Source organism: Sitophilus oryzae, unplaced genomic scaffold (genome assembly GCF_002938485.1).
Source record: "Sitophilus oryzae breed Bouriz unplaced genomic scaffold, Soryzae_2.0 scaffold_1802_pilon_pilon, whole genome shotgun sequence".
Classification (NCBI taxonomy): Eukaryota; Metazoa; Arthropoda; class Insecta; order Coleoptera; family Curculionidae; genus Sitophilus; species Sitophilus oryzae.
In genome coordinates, this window is record NW_022146505.1 from 1,112,616 (window position 1) to 1,132,052 (window position 19,437).

The 19,437-nt window shown below is 34.0% G+C and overlaps 1 protein-coding gene across 7 annotated transcripts in view; it reads left to right on the forward strand.

The window, feature by feature from the left end:
• LOC115883060 (long-chain-fatty-acid--CoA ligase 6) overlaps window positions 1-19,437 on the forward strand; it is a 97,838-nt gene that overhangs the window by 45,144 nt on the left and 33,257 nt on the right. For 5 of the 7 annotated variants that reach the window (XM_030901337.1, XM_030901341.1, XM_030901339.1 and 2 more), the window contains exon 2: window positions 6,440-6,606. In XM_030901337.1, coding sequence (XP_030757197.1) covers window positions 6,440-6,606 — 167 coding nt within the window. Of the gene's footprint in view, window positions 1-2,929; window positions 3,009-6,439; window positions 6,607-19,137; window positions 19,295-19,437 lie in introns of those variants that run through there. The other 2 variants (XM_030901338.1, XM_030901344.1) reach the window with 2 other exon arrangements.

A 19,437-nucleotide genomic window follows, 5' to 3' on the forward strand; every position in this document is an offset into this window, starting at 1 on the left:
TTATAGAACTTGTTTCTCTCTACAATTTCCTGTTTTACAATGTACCGTTTGTGTCCGGGAAGGGTTCATAGTTTCATAGTTGTCGATTTTCGAAAGAAATCAGTACATGTATATTATTTCGTATATTTTTCATTTTATTGATTTTATGGAAAGCACTGTTCATTAAAATGTTGTATCCTATGTTATAGGGCTTGTTTCTCTCTACATTTTTCTGTTTCACAATGTACCGTTTGTGTCCGGGAAGGGTTCATAGTTTCATAGTTGCCGATTTTCGAAAGAAATCAGTACATGTATATTATTTCGTATATTTTTCATTTTATTGATTTTATAGAAAGCACTGTTCATTAAAATGTTGTATCCTATGTTATAGGGCTTGTTTCTCTCTACAATTTCCTGTTTTACGATATACCTACAATGCAATGTGTAGTAATACACTAATTTTGAACAAATATGTAATTTCTTATATCATACAAAAGTTGAACAAGAAATGAAAGACTGCAAAAGCCTTGCATGCTTGGTCTTTGTCTTGCGAAAGTCTTGCACTTGGTCGGTGTTGGTCTTGGTCAGATCAAACGCTAGTTGGTCTCATAAAAAGCAAGACCAAGACCAGTCTTGTTCATCACTACTTATTTTAAACTTCAGAAAATTTATTGTAATAGATTGGAAAATATTTTCCAGCCTTTTACAATAAATTTTGTTACCATATATTTTTCTCATATTTTTATTGTTACAACATCCGTATACCCTTCACAAAATATATAGTGTCTCTCATTAGTATTATTTTATAAAAGAATAATTAATAATTCACAGAATGGACTTTAAACAAAATAAGAGACTTTCAGTTTTCAAGTTCAAGTTTTTGCATCTTATATTGCCAACAACCCACAAGAAGGAAAAATACCGAACATTAAAAAATTGTACTGCAATAACGGTACAAATCTCGAGATTAAATCAAAGTTCACGGACAATGCCACTTTATGTGCATGTTACGAGCAAATAACAAGCTTGTAAACAAAATAAAATAATAAACTTAATATCAATCTGCATCCTCCCATTACTGAACGCATTTATTTAAAGTTGAGAAAGGTTCAGTTTTCCAACTCAATAATTTGTTGTTTTATTTTACGTTGTGAATAAATGTTGGTAGTTATTAAAATTGTTATAAAAATATATAATTCTAATAAAAATAGATTAGTTATAATAAGTATTTATTAACACAAACATCCGATACGCTACTGAAGCAGGTAAGTCAAATTAACGTATCTAAATTCTTTGACATCTAATCTTTGACAAGTAGTAAATAAAAGCTAAAATGCAAGAAAAATGTATAATTTAGTTAATCACCCCTATAACTTTTTTATTTTTTTTTAGTGAAAAAAACGATATTTGTTATATTAGTATATGACATAAATTAGGATTGATTGACGCATTCAATAATTTTTTTCGGTCACTTCCGGTTTAACCGGAAATGACTACAACTTTTGATTTTTAAATGGCACCCCGGGATTTTTTTTTACTTTATTCGATAGAAAATGTCACTCTGAATAGAATGACATATCATATGTCAACTTTTGACATTTACGCATATGTTTTTTTTGAAATTATAACTTGCGGTTCGTAACGAAAATTTTACTTGAAATACCAAATGCGTGGTTTCAAATTATTCGTAAAAAAATGCTTTTTCCAAATATGCTAATGAGTCACCCTCGTTCCATTTGAAAAAATTGAGATATTTTTAAAAATACGATTTTAGCATTTTCTAACTGGCCAGGACAAGACACTAAAAACATTAGACCATCAAATCTATTTTTCCAAGGCTCCTTGATGAAGAATTTCTGTTTTTAACATAGCCATCGCACTCTAGATTGAATTTTAAAATACAATTTTTTATTAAGCGAGAATGTCAAAAGTTGACATATGATATGACATTCTATTCAGAATGTCATTTTCTATCGAATAAAGTAAAAATATACCAAGGGTGCTATTTAAAAATCAAAAGTTGTCATTTCCGGTGAAACAGGAAGTGACCAAAAACATTTGAATACACCAATGAATCCTAATTTATGTCATATACTAACATACCAAATCTCGTTTTTTTATCTGAAAAAATAAAAAAGTTATAGGGGATGAGCCACTTTTGAGATGCACCCGGTATTATCCATATTATATAATACTTTTAAATTACGTTTTGTCTATCCTGGTATAAAAAACAAATAATTTGAAAATTATTATTTCTAAAAATACTAGACTAAATCAAGAAGAAAATGTAATTAATTACATAAAAAAGTAAATTAAACGAGTTTGAGTTATATATGAAAAAATTTAACAAAAAAATACTTCATACCTATTGTACGGTTCGACTATAGAACCATTTTTATTTTGTGAATATGTTTCTATATTTCTAAAAAAATCATTATTTTGTGGGTGAATATTATAGGTGATTTTTAATCTTTATTAATAAACACCCATTTAAGTTACCAGTTAGCTGCTAATTAGTTTTAATGTTTAAGAAAACAAAATTATTAAATAAAAACTGAAATGTTATTACAGACAAATAAACTGACAGCACAATAGTGTTATAATATGACTCAGATCTAAATAAATATTAAATAATAGTTGTGTATTTTATAAATTAAGACTCTTAATTATTTACCACCTAGACGCGACAAATTAAGTAAAAAAAAAAGTTGTACGTTGTGTTAATGTTAGATTAAATTTTAGTAAAGCCAAAATCGTTATCGCGTGTCATCTAGAAAAGTGATTTTCATTAATAATGTCAAAATCTCTATTGATGTCAATGTCAATTTTATAAGAAAATGTTTTGAACCTTTGTTTTCAACTTGTTAACGGTTTAAGAACTTTTGAAACATTAATGCTTAGTTGTTCACATATCAAGAGACGAACTTAGTAGCACGAGACATCTTAAAGACAGCTTACATTCAAAATGAAATATGTAGAAAACGAGAATTTTTGGACATTGAACATCATGAATAATTGGATTTCTAAAGGTACTTTTTTAAATTACTTTTTACACTGATTTTAACACTGAAAATATATTATAATAATACAATTTTAAATAATTACTTTCATGTCTCAAATACACAAATCCTCTACAGTACCCACATTTCGCTAACCATGGTATCAAGATCATTAAATGATTAAAACTAATGTTTTGACTGTTGTTAATTAGGAGTGAGCTAAAAATGTACAATACACTAAAATACAATGTTTTGGTGTAAGGTGTTCGAGGATTAGCGTAAATTTTCTTTTCTAATAAATCAATCAAAAGTATATTAAAATAAAAGAAACAGATATGGAGTGTTACTTATATAAAACATTTCGAAATTTTGATGGATATAATGCAACTCCCAGTGAATGACATACCAAGAATTTACAACTTTGAGAAACACCTCACTGTAGTATTAAGTAATAAAAAGGACTGGAAGGAAAGAAACGTTTACTCAGCATGTAAAAGACCATACCATAACGTGGTATACTGATGCTTCTAAAACCAAACAGGGACAGGGATAAGAGTATTTAGACCGAAAACAATACTCCGAACCAATGGGCCATGCCATTGCCATCCTATCCGATCAAGCAGCATTAAACGCGATCAACTCAGTAACCATCAATTCGAAGTTGGTCAAAGAATGCCTAGAAAAGCTCAACAAATTAGGCAAAGAAAATAAAGTCTTCCTACTCTAGGTACCTGCTCACCAAGAAATAGAAGGCAATGAAAAAGCAAATGATCTAGCTAGAAAAGGAGCGAACACTCTACTAACTAGACCGGAACCGTACTGTTTTCCAAGCGGGAACCAACTGAAAGCGGAACTGAAGAATCTGGAAGACTCCATCCGTAACCCGGAATAGGTGTCCTCCAGTCCTTCAACAGTCTAAGGCACTCGAAAAAGTTCCACTTACGACCGAGAAAAATCAAAGGTTTTCCTTGATTTAAGTAAAAACAATCTTCGGATTGTCACGGGGTTTCTAACAGGACACTGTGTCCTCAACGAACACCTCAGTAGGCTGAAGCTAAGAAACAACGGCGAATGCAGATTCTGTGGGGAAAATGGGGCAAACACCAGAACACCTTATCATTGAGTGCGCCGAGACGACGACCATTCGTGCCATGAACTTTGGTATGGCTGATGTCGAGGACGGAGAGCTGACCTCTGTGGAGCCGTCTCAGATACTGGCTTTTGTTAAAGCTCTGAGACTGTATGATGAGTTATAATTCGTTATAACTCAAGAAAGGGGAGCACACAATAGATCTGTAAGGTCGCGGTGATTAACTCTCCTCCTAAACATTCTACATCCTATATACTGAACATTGTAAGAAAACTCTATTCGAATTTCGTTGGCTATTTATTTATTCCATTAAAATAATTAGTTTGGTTTGGAAAACACAGCACTCAGATTGACATCCAACGATGCTTCTCCGTTGCATGCAACGTCTGCTGAATGCCTATTTTTATCTAAGAAATAATATATTTATTATATTCCATTGTTAGCTAAATGCACGTTAACTAAACACGTGACCTTATCCCCTCTCGGGGTTATTAAAAATCCATATTATTTTCTCATCACTACAGTAATAATCCGAAACACAGGAAACCGTTATCGATCTGTATATGGGCGATTCCATTCTAAGTGTTAATTTTTATGTCTTTTATTATTTGATGTCACTGGTTGTTGTAGATTGTATAGGAGGAGGGAACTTAATCACCTCGACTTTATAGACCTATTGTGTCCCTTTTGAGTTCTAACTCATCAGTCTCAGGGCTTTGACTAGGCCAGTATCTGTAGCGGTACTGGCTTATGGAATTTATGTTTGGGCTGACGCCATCAGAATACAAGAAAAACGGAGAAGAGGCCATTTCTTTATCGAGGAAAAGGATCGTCAGCACTAAGCTCTGATGCACTCAGAAGAGAATAGCGGCAGCATAGCATACGCCGATGGCAGGTACATTGTGAGGCCGCAACAAAGGGTAGTTGGACGTACCGTCTTTTACCTCAGTTGAATGTTTCGCTGAATCGAAAACATGGTGAGGTCAACTACTACCTGACACAGATGATCTCAGGACATAGTTGCTTCCGTGCATATCTTCATCGTTTTAAGCTCGATGATTCCCCGGAGTGCCCCTCCTGTCCAGGAGTTCCTGAAGACGCGGAGCACGTGTTCTTTGTGTGCCCACGTTTCTACTAAATGCGTAGTTAGCTGGAGATTGTCCTCTAACAGGCAATTCAACCAGAGACACTAATTGATGCGATTCTTTCTTTGGAGGCATCCTGGAACGCGACCAATACTTTCACAACGAAAGTGCTTCAACACCTGCGTTCTATAGAGAGAAAACGAGCCAGCAACAAGAACGGTTAGAGGAAGAGAAGATTGACTTCAATTAATGGAAGGAAGAGCAATTGCTAGATCCTCTCCCTGCGAAGTAATGCCTAACGACGGTTTCAGCGGCGACTGCAGAGGCCGGAGAAAGAGGAGGTTTTTAGTCGGTATTGAAACCTGAGTCCGACATATGTACCAGGCCAATCATCTGGCTCTGAGATACGCAAATGTATTTTCCTACCTCTATAAAAAAAACAGTATATGAAACGGTTTTAGAGTGGTTAGTGTTAGTTTTCAATTTCCGATATCAGTCGTACGGCGTTTATGGCATGAATGGCTGTCATCTCGGGGCACTCGGTGATGAAGTGTTCTGGTGTTTCCTCATTTTCCTCATAGAATCGCCGCATACATTCGCCGTTGTTTTTTAGCTTCAATCTACTGAGGTGTTCATTGAGGAGACAGTGTCCTGTTAAAAATCTCGTGACAATCCGAAGATTCTTCTTATTTAGCCATACCTAGCCTTGAGAAATGTCTTCTAGTGCCTTAGACCGTTGGGGGATTCCCATTCCAGGTTACGGATGGAGTCTTCCAGGTTCTTGAGTTCCGCTTTTAGCTGGTTTCCACTTGGGAAGCAGAACGGTTCTGGTGCAGATAGTGGAGCGTTCTCTCTTTTTCTAAAGCTTTTGCTCTTTCATTAACTTCTCTCCCTTGTTGAGCTGGTACCCAGAGTAGAAGCACTTTATTTTCTTTGCCCAGTATGTTCAGCTTCTCTAGGCATTCTACGACACTTCGAATTGATGGTTACTGATTTGATCGCTTTTAAGCCTGCTTGAACGATATTGTAGAACTAACCTCAATAAAACCGTCTCAGATACTTGCTTTGTTCAAAGCCCTGACACTATAACTCAAGAAAGGGGGACACTATAGATCTTTAAGGTCGGGGTGACTAACATCAGCATTTTTTCAGAGAATCACCCATAATTTATCATAGGCGCTGTAATTACACGAACCATTTATTATTGAAATCGCGTTATTTCGGGACCCCCGACTATGTCTCTAGTATTAAATAATTCCTATTATAGTTTTATGTTTCTTTTCCAGTGGAAAACATGGACCAATACCTTCAGTACATCGGAGGTGGCGCTGGAGCCCTGGCCCTCACAGGAGTAGCGGCAGCTTCAGCTTTTTACCTGGCGAGTCGGCCGTCTCCACAAAGACCACTTTTTCCTTTGGACGCCCAGTGTATATTGGAACCTGAAGAACATGGGGTGAGTTATTGAAATCTCTATGAATCTCTTGGTTTTAACTTTTTTTGTAGTACGTATAATACCATACGATCAAAAAAAAAACGACGTCAAGGACGGCTAGAGAATAACAGTCGGTAATAATTTTGGAGTGCTCAAACTCTAGATGTCATATACTTGGACCGTACGTTCGTTATTTTTTTAGGTCCTGTTTCTCTATTTTGTTACGAAAGCACTGACCACTTTATCCGCGTGGTCTGTATTTTAATGCATGCGACAGAGAGAAATATAAATTAACGGTTGACAGACAGAGAGACAAAATAAAAGGCGGCATACAGTGTTGCCGGTTTTTACATGTATAAGAAAATGTGCGTAGAAAAAATAAGCTATTTTTATAAACTTTCATGTATACTACCAAAATGAAAATATTATATCTTAACTTAATATAATCTATTACAGCTGTAGTAAAATTAGTAACTAATTGTGAAAAATTTTTTTCGTAAACGCCTACTTGTGCGGTTTGAAATTTAGATACAAAATCCGGCAATACCGCATTGAAGAAATGTATCAACCCAACTTTTATCTCTTTTTAATACATTTGATTTTCCATTAGGCTGTCTACATCACTGTCTTAAACGTTAAATCCACACCACACAGTTTCGATGACCAGATCGGTATATTATATTCTGCTGAAACCAACTTCCAATAATAGAATAATTAAAACCTTTGTTTCCTTATTTTAAAAACTCCAATCTAGAATTTAAAAAAAAACATAATTTTCTTCTTAATTATACAGGGTGCTACAAATTCGAGGTACGAGCATTGGTATCTCGGTCACCGTAATAGATACGAACATGGTTAAATTGGGGCAAAGTTGCGTATTGGGATGTTCACCAAGATGGTATTAAAAAAGTTTTAAAAATTTCAAGGATTGCTGAGATTTTTGAAAAAAAAAATTATTTTTTGAAAATAAATTTTATTTTTTCCTGTCGTTACTTTTTAGAAAATCAAAAAACTTATTGTACATTCTCATAGCCACTTTATTAGCGCAATCTGATAGTATTTTTAGATTTTAGAATTAGCTGATAATTTGTGGGATACAGAAGCCAACTTAATTTTTTTAAATACGGACCTGCATTTTTTATTTCAGGCTTTGAAAGAACTCGGTCTTCTCAATACAATGATATGCCACACTTTATACTTTTTTTTGTTTTGGGTACCTTAACAGCAACAAGACTATTTAATTATATTTAAAATAATATCAAGTCCGACTCTGGTTTCTTAAATTATTTAATCTGATTATATCATCGTAACAATATTGATCAGCGCTAATTAACGTTGAATAAGGAAAATCGAGCCAATTGGAAGATTCAAATAAATAATATCCAGGTCAGAAATTTAAAGATATCATTTTTAACTTTTTTTATTGTGAACTTGAAATCTCAGTGTGCGATCTAATAATATGCATAATATTAATCGTAGTTATTATAAATAAATCAACTTCTACAAACTAATTTCTAATGTTCTACATGTTCGAAAAGGTTACCACCCTCCCTATTGCACAAATTTATTTTTCGTTCAATTTTATTTATAGCTCTTTGAACTTTCTTTTTATACTTCCGAATGCATTTTGAACTCTTTATTGTAAATGTTGAGATGAATTAATTTCACTTCTACAAAATACTGACGACAAATAATGCCCCGCCTGCCCCTTGGTGACAGGTCCAGGAACCTCGCTGGACTAATGTCTACTACCTCGCTGGACTAATACTGCTCTACTATTTCCAGTCCATGTTTCGGGAAAATGATTTGATTGTTTATATTATATTATATTTGTATTAATTATATTATATTTGTATTAATTATATTATATTATTTTATTGCATTTGCTTTTCCGTATTCAATGTTTTACCCCACGTCATTGTTAAGTTTGAATGCTAATCAATATTGTAATGATGAATAGATTAAATATTTAAAAAAACAGAGCCGGACTTGAAATTAGTTTAAATAAATCGTGTTCCGATGTCAAAACAAAATAAAATTATGTGTGGCATATCATTGTACTCAGGAGACCGAGCTCTTTCAAAATCTGAAATAAAAAATGCATGTCCGTATTTAAAAAAATTAAGTTGGCCTCTGTATCTCACAAATTATCAGCTAATTTGAAAATCTAAAAATACTATCAGATAGTTCTAATGAAGTGGCTATGAGAATGTGCAATTAGTTTTTTGATTTTCTAAAAATTAACGACAGGAAAAAATATAATTGATTTTTGAAAAAATCACTTTTTTCCAAAAAACTCAGCAATCCTTGATATTTTTAAAACTTTTTCGATGGCATCTTGGTGAACATCCGAAAACGCAACTTTGCCCCAATTTAACCATCTTCGTATATATTACGGTTTCCGAGATACCAATGCTCGTACCTCGAATTTTTTGCACCCTGTATACAAGAATCTTTATTTTTTATATAAATCAGTCAGATATAATTATTTAATAGTGTAATAAACAATTTTATTTCTTTTTATACTGGTGGAATTTCAATGCATTAACAATAAAAATTTATTTAACATTAAATTAGCGAAACAGAGTAGTATTTACAGTCCAAGACGTGCATTTAAGTGCACATATACAATGTAGCAATTTAACAGCTAGCGATTAATTCGTATTGCTCACGTCAACATGTAATGTATACGAAAAACCTCAAATTAATATACAGGGTGTACTAAAGCAAAAATAAAACTTTAATATTTGTTCAATGAGTCGGTATGAGAAAAACAAAATAATATGAAGAATAGCTTTGCCTCAGAGACATTTCTCTATAGGGTCAAAACTTCATTATGTATAGCGGTCTTTGATTGTATTCTATGTCTTACAGTGTTTTGTTTTTTACGAAAGTAATCTTTGCAGTAGTATAAGAGTTGGTCACTTAAATGGAATGATGCATATGTTGCAGCTAGGGTTGCGACCTGTCCTTTATTGAAAAGCACAGTCCTTTCGTTCCAAGGACAATTTGCTCCAAAATTGCCCTTGTGATTTTTTTTCACCTAAAAAGTATTTTTTGTTTACGCATTTTCCCTGAGAAAATTACCTACAGCAACCCGTAGTTTTATTATTAATATTCCTTTCATCCAAGTTTAATTAGACATGTTATAAAACTTTTAAATAAATGTTTTTTGTTTTCAAACGTCACAAAAGTATTAATTTTTGCAACGCTATTACAATATAAAAAGTAATTTTAATGCCTAGGCATAAAAGTAAAGCATTTTTACGCCTAAGCACAAAAGTATGAAAATATAATCGTAATCTATTATTAAACTGACATAAAATGTCAAATTCAACGAGTAACTATAGGAACAAGGAACGAGTAACTATAATTTCTCGATATATAATTACTTTCAGGGTATTAAATTACTTTTAAATATTTTTATATTATTTACATGATCATAATTTTCTATTTCTACGGAAACTAAATGTGTGTGTGAGTGCGAGGTTTTATTTCAATGGGTTTACAAGAGGTCATTGAAAAATAGGTCGCAAATTTTGTAACCTATATCTTACATACGAACATTAGCTGGTATATAGATAGGCTATTAACATAGCCACCTTATCCTGACAGTCAAGCAGCGTTAAAAGCGATCAACTCAGTATCAATCAATTCGAGGCTGGTCAAAGAATGCATAGAAAGCTGAACAAATTAGGCAAATAAAACCAAGTCCTCCTACTCTGAGTGCCCGCTCACCAAGGGATAGAACGTAATGATGAGTTATAACTCAAGAAAGGAGGACACAATAAAGGTTGCAGTCATTAACTCCCCTCCCACTATATTCTCTACGTACGAACATTCTAACACAGATAATAACATAGTAAAACAGTTTTACTATGTTATCTGTGATTCTAAGTTAAACTCAAACATGTAAAATTACTAAAATTAGGTTTTCATCGGTTACCACATTACACACGACATTCATGTTTTTCATTAAGTCATCTATATTTAATATATTATAAATTTGTCGAAAATAGTGGTAAATAACCACTAAATAAACCTGCACTATATTCTCAACACTTCTACCTCAACGCAATGTCTGCAATCACTGCGACACAATAAATCCGTGCCACGTAAAACTTGACATTATTTTGTTCGAACCTAGTTGGATCTCGGCCAGATCTGCCGCTATTATCCAGAATAATACGAAGGGGAGCCGAGGAAGCAGTATCGACACTCCGTAAACGTACTATTTTGCTTGCCAAATTAAAAAATCCCCACTGATAGAGCAATTCAGTATGCTGCAAAATAGTGCGATGAAAGAAAAACACGTGTCGTTAATTTGGCAAGCTCTTAAACATTTTTTCAACGCCTTTAAATATTACGAAATCTTTGACTTTTGATTGACACTGCATATAAAATTTATGAATATGGTCTATATTGACTGGGAATTAATTGGGAATAGCCCAGAAAGGCTATAAAAGGAATAGAGTGGATACGACAAAAGACCCATGTAATAGATGTCATCCACAGAGTCAAATCCCTCAAATGGCAATGGGCAGAACATCTAGCAAGAAGAACAGACAACAGATGGACCATACAAATTACAGCATGATATCCACGAGGAATTTAGAGACCTAGAGGAAGACAGAACCTGAGATGGGACCATGATATTGCAAATTAGTAGGGATAACTTGGGCCCGCATAGCCAATAATAGACAAAAATGGGCCCAAATACAAAGAGAGTATGTGAGAGGGGCTACGCCATAATTGAAAATGGTTGAATAAGCTGAAAATGATGATGATGATGATGATGATAGTCTATGCTATTGGATGGTGATCATCATATCCACTTAGAGAGGAGTCATGTTATATGCTTTAACACTAAATCTTAAATAGCTTAAAAACGATTTATTTTAAGTATAGTAACATGTATAATCAAAAAGTAACGAATTCCGAGTAGGTTCCCATTTGAAAAAAAAATATTTGTGATAATTTTTTATCTTTCAATTCCATGACAGCTACGGCCAATATTGTATGGCATTCAAACAATTTAATTTTGCACACTGCATTCACCAAGTAATAGAATCATATCAATTCTCTCTGATGTAGGATGTTTGCATTTTCGGCAAATATGTGAGGATTTTTTTTTGTTTTAACGGACACATAATGATAACTAGTTGTTAAAGTTGGACTAATTAGACATCTATGTTGAAGTAACGTCAGACATATCACAGCCACCTAGATTTTATCATAAAATAAAGATCTACTCAGATCAAATCATGTAAATTAAAATATCTAGGAAAATCTTTCTTTGAGGGGTAGGCAACCTTAATAGTATTTTGAAGAGACAATAATTCTCCATTGAATATCGGAATAATATACTGGGTGTTCCTCTTTATGTTATGTTATCCCATTTAAAATAAAAGAGTATCATTCTTTTAAATGTGACCAATGTTCAGTATTAATTTTGTCTCACCCTGTATAACTTTTTGGATCAAGTTTTAATTTTATTTAAAGTACAATAGTTAATTTAACTACATATTGGGCTATACCGGGTAAATTCCACTTTAGGTAGCTTTTATTGTAATTTAAAAATTGTTCTTTATTTCTAGAAAAGGTTAAATATGTCAAAAACCTTACATATTAGTCGTATACTTCTCTTATAAAACTCATCTTAATTTTTCTCCCAGAATCCGAATATCAACTAATATATAGGGTGTTCTATTACAAAAAGCACAACTTTGATATGTATCTTTTTTTGGGGACACCCTGTAGAACTCTCTATATCTTTAGAAAGTGCGATACAAAATTTCAATACAAACTGTCGTTCTCCTTGGAGCCTCCGCGTCGTATGAGAGGCGCCACCCTGTACAGGGTGGGTCAAATTCGACGCTTTTAAATGGAAACATCCTTTTCTATAGGAGATAGACGAAAATTAATATCGGTGTCTGGAGCTCAATTTTTATGAAAAACATGATGGTGAAAACCGCACATCAATATCTGTTACCGTTTCGGAGTTACGGGGTGTTTTTCAAAAATGCGCATTTTTAACAAATCGCTGTAACTTTTTTGCTATGGAAAATTTTGTATTTCTATGAAAACATTTCTAAAGCACCTTGTTACGTAGAATTTAATGGTTTAAGTATATTTTTTTTTAATTAATAATTTAGGAGTTATCAACAGAAAAATTGATTTTTTATTTGGGACACCCTCTATATTTTTAATTAATTGAAAAGAATTTAAAATTACCTTTCCAAAAATATAGCACACTTGATATTTTGTTATAATCTCCTTCGAAATACAGAATTTTTAAAAGTTCGCCACTTTTAACTAGTTGGACCCCTTATTGATGATATGCCCTTAATGGAACTCGAAAACATATTTTTCCAGCAAGACGACGCGACGCACCGCCTCAGAACGCTGAAGTTATCAGCAAATTTTTGCAGCCAATTTCAAGAATAATTGAATAGCTAACCAAGATCCCAGCCGTTGGCCGTCGATGCCGCCTGACTTAGGGCCCATGGATCTAATCCTATGGATATATTTGCGGAAGAATAAAGATTCCTTATTCTTCCGTATAATCTAGACAAGATTTAGAAATACTTAGCAGTTATGAGAGGGTATTTTTCACCCCCACTGAATTAATGAATTCCGCGAGAAATGTTCAAAAACTGCCTTGTCTGTCCATAACAGAAGACGGTTGATATGTCGAACACCTGTAGCAAAATATCATGTCTTGGTTTGCTATTTATTTTTATTGTTATTAGATATAGTTTAAATGTGTTGATGTTGGTTAAATATATTTTAAATTGTTATAGAATTCTGCATCTCTCATAGCAAATAAAATGTTCGTTTTAATTGACGCTCACAGCTAGATTTTTTTTGGATTACAGCCGGTGCCGTTCAAAGCCTACTTTTGGCGAATTTTTATATACTCTATATCTCGAAGAGGAATCGAGCAAAGTATCAAGTATGTTATATTTTTGGAAAGGTAATTTTAAATTATTTTCAATAAGTTAAAAATATACAGGGTGTCCCATATAAAAAATCAAATTTTTTGTTGATAATTCTTGAATTATTAATTTTAAAAAAATTATACTTAAACCATTAAATTCTACGTAAAAAGGTGCTTTGGAAATGTTTTAATAAAAATACAAAATTTTCCATAGCAAAAAAGTTGTTAAAAGCATTGTGCAGCAATTTGTTAAAAATGCATATTTTTGAGAAACACCCCGTAACTCCGAAACGGTAACAGATATCGATATGCGGTTTTCACCATCATATTTTTGACAAAAATTGAGCTCCAGACACCGATATTAGTTTTTATCTATCTCCTATAGAAAAGGGGGTTTCCATTTAAAAGCGTCGAATTTGACCCACCCTGTACAATCTTTTTTTAACAGGCAGTTATTTTCCTTCAAATTTTTTTTCTCAAAAACGGTTAATGTAAAATATAGAGTTTTCTTTGTTTTTTTTTGTTGTTTGTATATATTTTTTTGTGCTTTTGTTTGTTTTGTGATTGCTTTGTCGATGAAGCTGTTTTGGCTTTTTGCACAATAAAGCGTTGTTTATTTGTTTTGTTTGTTATTAGAATTCATAAAATTTTATAAAGAATTTAAATATATAATAAAAAATGGGGGTACCCATTTAAAATAAGAAAATAATAGCTGTCTGGAAATACCGGAAGTGCCGCCATATTAAAAATATTTTTAATCAATAGATCTAATTTTGAAACAATGATGTGCGAAAAATATCCGATCTAAATATTGTAGTTTTCTAGAAACTTCTAACGCGCGTTCAGCCTGGAACACCCTGTGTTATAATATAGTATATGAATCGTTAGTTATTATATTGTTGAAAATGTTGTAATTATCCATTATGATTATCAAAAAAAACCGTGTTTAAAAAAGCATGCAGTACTGATCTGGCAAACGACCACCGCTCATGCAAACTGACCTCGGGTTAATATTAGACACCGAAGGTGACAAAAAGCTCAATAGGTTATTTTTATAGCGCTTAGGTATTTTGTGGAAAATATTATACAACAATCATAAAAAAATACTTAGTGGTCGCGAACTCGATCTGTTTCACAAGAGAAAGCTACCCAAACGGAATATTTCTAAAATTATTTTCGTCAGGTTGAAATATTTCTTCTGCGGTTCTTGTTCAAAAGATTTGTTAAACGATTATTATGTGCGACTTTTGAAACTGAGACCGAGAATGAGACTTTTATGTGTTTTTACCAGGCTGATATGCTATTAACCGGTTAAATGCCAAACCGATGATATATAGGGTGATCGTGGTTGAATTTGCATTAAAAGTTTCTAGAAAATTGCAATATATATATTGGATTTTTTTCAAAACTGTCACTTTAAGATGTTTCTCATTTTAACTCATTTATTTTCAAATAACCTTTTTTATAAATCATTTTTAGTCGACCATACCAATAGGTATGGTAGGCTATTAAGATCGGCACAAAAAATAAATAAAAATCATAAATGAACTAAATACAAAATATTTCCATGGTGTCTGTCTGTCTGTCTGTCCATCTGTAACACGATAACTCAATAACCGTTAAACCGATTTTAACCAAATTTGGCACAAAAATACTGTGGCACCCGAGAATCTGGCTATTAGTTTTTGGTGGGGGTGGGGAGTTCGTAAGGGGGTATGGGAGGGGGTTAAAAATTTTAAAAAACCGTAACTCCAAAATTACAGTAGCTAGCGAAACGCCGTTTTCAGTTTAAGATTAGGAATAATATTTGCAACAAAATTTATAATAACATCAAAATCAGTCAAAGTCGCAGTTTTTGAGATAATTGATTATTAACATATTTTAGTATGGGCAACTATACGTGCCTCCCGGCGACAATTTTTTTTTCTACAAATTTTATATTATCGTTAAATGTTACAGCTTTATTAATTTGGATACTACTACAAACATCTAATTGTTTGTAATTTAACACATGCTTGATTTATTTTAAATTACTAATATATATGCAATAATTTTTATCAAAAACATGTGCAACGAATTATTTATCTATCTTTTCTGCCATATTGCAGCCATATACTCTTTCAACTTTGCTATAATTGACTTTCTAGTCTGTTACATTAATATAGCATCGTTCTATAATAATTGATCTTTAATTAATAAGATATAGGAAATTTAGTACTTCCGTCTGTCCGCCTGTCCGTTTGAGGACTTCATTCGGGTACCTCTATGCACGTGCCGAGTTTGGTTTCAATCGGCTCATAATTAAGACAAATCCTGATGATTTCGTCCATTTAGAGACATCACTTCGCAACCTCGAGGGCGTCATCCTGTAGCCCGTCCCCAATTATGTCAAAATCGACCCATATTTTATGTAATTTTTTAATATGACGAGCTGATTTTGGTGACTATTGTCGTAACATCATACTACGCTGCATTGGATACTCTATACTAAATTAAAAAACAACCGTGTAAGACTACGACACACACAGTCCTGGTTTTAATAAACATTAATAACGATAATAGAACTAACAATATTACTAAGAAAACATCTGTAATACTCAAGTATACAAACAGAAAAAAAAAAATTGTAAAAAATACCCTAATACTTTGTATGCCTACCTTGGCTACTATAACTGCCTGTGTAGTGTGTACGTCCGTTCATACTGTCATTGAGACTGCATATATCATATTGCGTTATACTTTCCCATTCTTCTTTAAGAACCAAGCGAAGTTCATTTAATGAAGCTGGTACCGCTTCACGATCTCTAACCCTCCTACCAAGCATTTCCCAAACCTCGAACATGATGGGCAGTTCCAGGAGAGTTTAGGTCGGCCTCGTTTACGTCTGTCTGCAGTCTGTTTACATGTAGGGGTCCACTGCAACACTTGCTTTGGTATTCTATCGTCAGCCATTCGTTGTACATGGCCGTACCACTGCAGTTGTTTTTCTTGTATATCTTGTACAATGTTACCCCCCACCTTTATTTTTTCGCGTATTCCCTCATTTCTAATTCTGTCTAAACGGGTGATTCGGGCTGATCTTCGCCAGAAGTCCATTCCGGTCGATAACAACTTCTTTTTATGTTTTTCGCTTAACTGTCCTACCTCAGAGCCATATAACATTACGCTTTTCAGAATCGCGTTATAAATCAGTTTTTTTTGTGATCCGAGATATCCCTAGACCAAAGTACCGAGTTCAGCGCTCCTATATCACCTTTCTGCCTTTACCAATCCGTTCTTCGATTTCCTTTTCGCATCTCCCTTTGCTTGCGATTTTTACCCCTAAATACATATATTCTTCGCAAGCTTCAATTTTTATATTGTTACTTAACAGTAGGTCTTCCAACTCGCCACCGACACACATATATCTTGTCTTCTCTATCAGTTTTCTGGTCATGTATTGTAGGTCTTCTTTGTCTTGGGCCATTACTATCATCGGCGGTCATCGGCAAAATGCAGAGTATACAGAGAAAGGTGTCATTAATAGGTATTCCCATCTGAGAGCACTTCTTGCGCAAGTGCTTAAGAGCTTCTGATAGGTAGATTTTAAATAAAGTTGGGGACAGACAACAACCCTGTTTTAGACCTTTTGATATTGGGAATAATTCAGATAGAGTTGGGCCTATTTTAATTCTTGCGGAACAACTGCAGTAAAGTTGCTATACCGCTTTTATTAGTGTTATATTTATTGGGCTTTTTTCCAGAACTTCCCATAATTTCATAATTGGTACCGTATCATAAGCCTTACTAAGGTCCACAAACAGGGGATGAATTTGGTCGTTAAGTAATAATATAATTAATAACAGTCTGCTAAGAGTGTCAGACACAGCTATGCATCTCTAGTTAGTGCAAATATCTTTCCTTCCTTTTTTGCAAATCGGAGTTATCCATGACGTTTTTCATGAATCAGGTATGGGCTCCCCGTTAATATATGTAGTGAAAATACGAGCGAGAATTTCTTTCAAAGCTTTCTGTCCACATTTCAGAAGTTCCGATGGTATTCCTTAAGGACCACTAGGCTTTCCGTTTTTCATTGCAATTAAAGCCTTTTCAACCATATCTACACTCACCGTCATATATGTTCCTGCTGTTGCCCGTCATATATGTTCCTGCTGTTGGGGACATCATTTCATATAAATGGCGACTTTCTTTCAATTCATTTTTATGATGTTCTTGGAATTTATTTAGGATTGAGTTTATGAATTAAAGTTGATCTAATTTTATAGTTGAGTTGGACCCTGGAGTTGGATGACGGTAGTTGAGATGAAGCAGTCAACATCGGAAGATATACAAATCAGACGGGGTGTTCGGCAGGGTTGCGTCTTGTCTCCGCTCCTGTTTAACCTGTACTCGGAGACTATATTTAGAGAAGCACTGGATCGAATCCAGGGCGGAATCAAGTTCAATGGAATCCCAATAAACAATATCAGATATACGATGATACGGTTATAATAGCCAACGTACAAGAACTGCAAAGCATCATAAATTCCGTAGTCCACTATAGTGAGATGTTTGGACTGCATCTCAATGTCTCCAAGACCAAACTATTGGTCTTTTCTTAAGACTCCAATAAATGCACACCTGCGTGTCAAGGGACAAACAATCGAACAAGTGACCTCAATAAAGTATTTAGGAGCTAACATCAATAGTCAGTGCGAGCCGAAAAGAGAAATATTTTCAAGAATTGGGCAAGCGAGAAAAATCTTCGTGAGAATGAAATCATTTTTTACAAGGCGAGACCTCAGTGCGGATCTCAGAACTCAAATGGCCAGATGCTACGTCTCCTCTGTGTTACTCTATGGATGTGAGAGCTGGACACTGGATTCACAGACCGAGAAGAGAATAGAAGCCTTCGAAATGTATATATACACACGGATGCTGCGAATCTCATGGGTACAAAGGATCACCAACAATGAAGTACTCCAGCGCATGCAGAAACAAAAAGAGATACTGAACACCATCAAGGAAAGAAAAATGCAATACCTGGGTCATGTGATGAGAGGTGGTAGATACGAAATACTGCGCCTCATAATAAAGGGCAAAGTGCAAGGGAAAAGATCAGTAGGAAGACGCCAGAACTCATGGCTAAAAGATTTGAGGAGATGGTTTGAACGCTCGTCTGCGGAAATCTTCCGGGCTGCAGGTTCCAGAGCCACAATTGCCATTTGGATCGCCAACCTTCGGCAGGAGAGGGCGTGATAAGAAGAAGAAGAATTTTATACATACTTGCTAAAAAATTAGGGCTAAAAATAAAAATAATATAACACTTTAAATTTGATCAAAAATTTATTCTTTATTTTTGCATCTGAGTGTAGAATGGAAATTAATTTTCTGTAAAATCCCCTTTTTCGTTATTGTGAGGAAACTATAAAAATTCTCGATTACTCAAAAATCCATATATCTGTTTATTTAAACAGTCATGCGACTATGAAAACAGTCCATTTGTTTATAACACGGCCACATTGTGTAGACGCAAGTCACCGCTTCAAGTACTTTATGGTGTAGTCCCAAAATTAAATTTATATTTATAAAGCGAGGTGGGACGATATAGACGAAAATTTAACGGACTGTTTCGCGACCAGTTCGCGCTCTAACACCGAATTTTATTTTTCTAAAGTTGCATCGTAAAATTTTCGCGAAAATTCCGCCAAAGAAAACAATCTGCAGTGTCTTCGGTTATAGTGGTTTTAACAGTGTTTTGGATCGTTATCGTTCGGTTTTGTTTTTTAAGTAAACTAATTGAATAACATCGAGAACCGTGCAATGTTGTTTTTGGCATTTATCGAAAACTTGTTTCATTAAGACGAATGGTTATTTAATGTATAAATCTGTAGTGAAATTACCTTACTTTACGCAATTTTCGACAGTTAAAT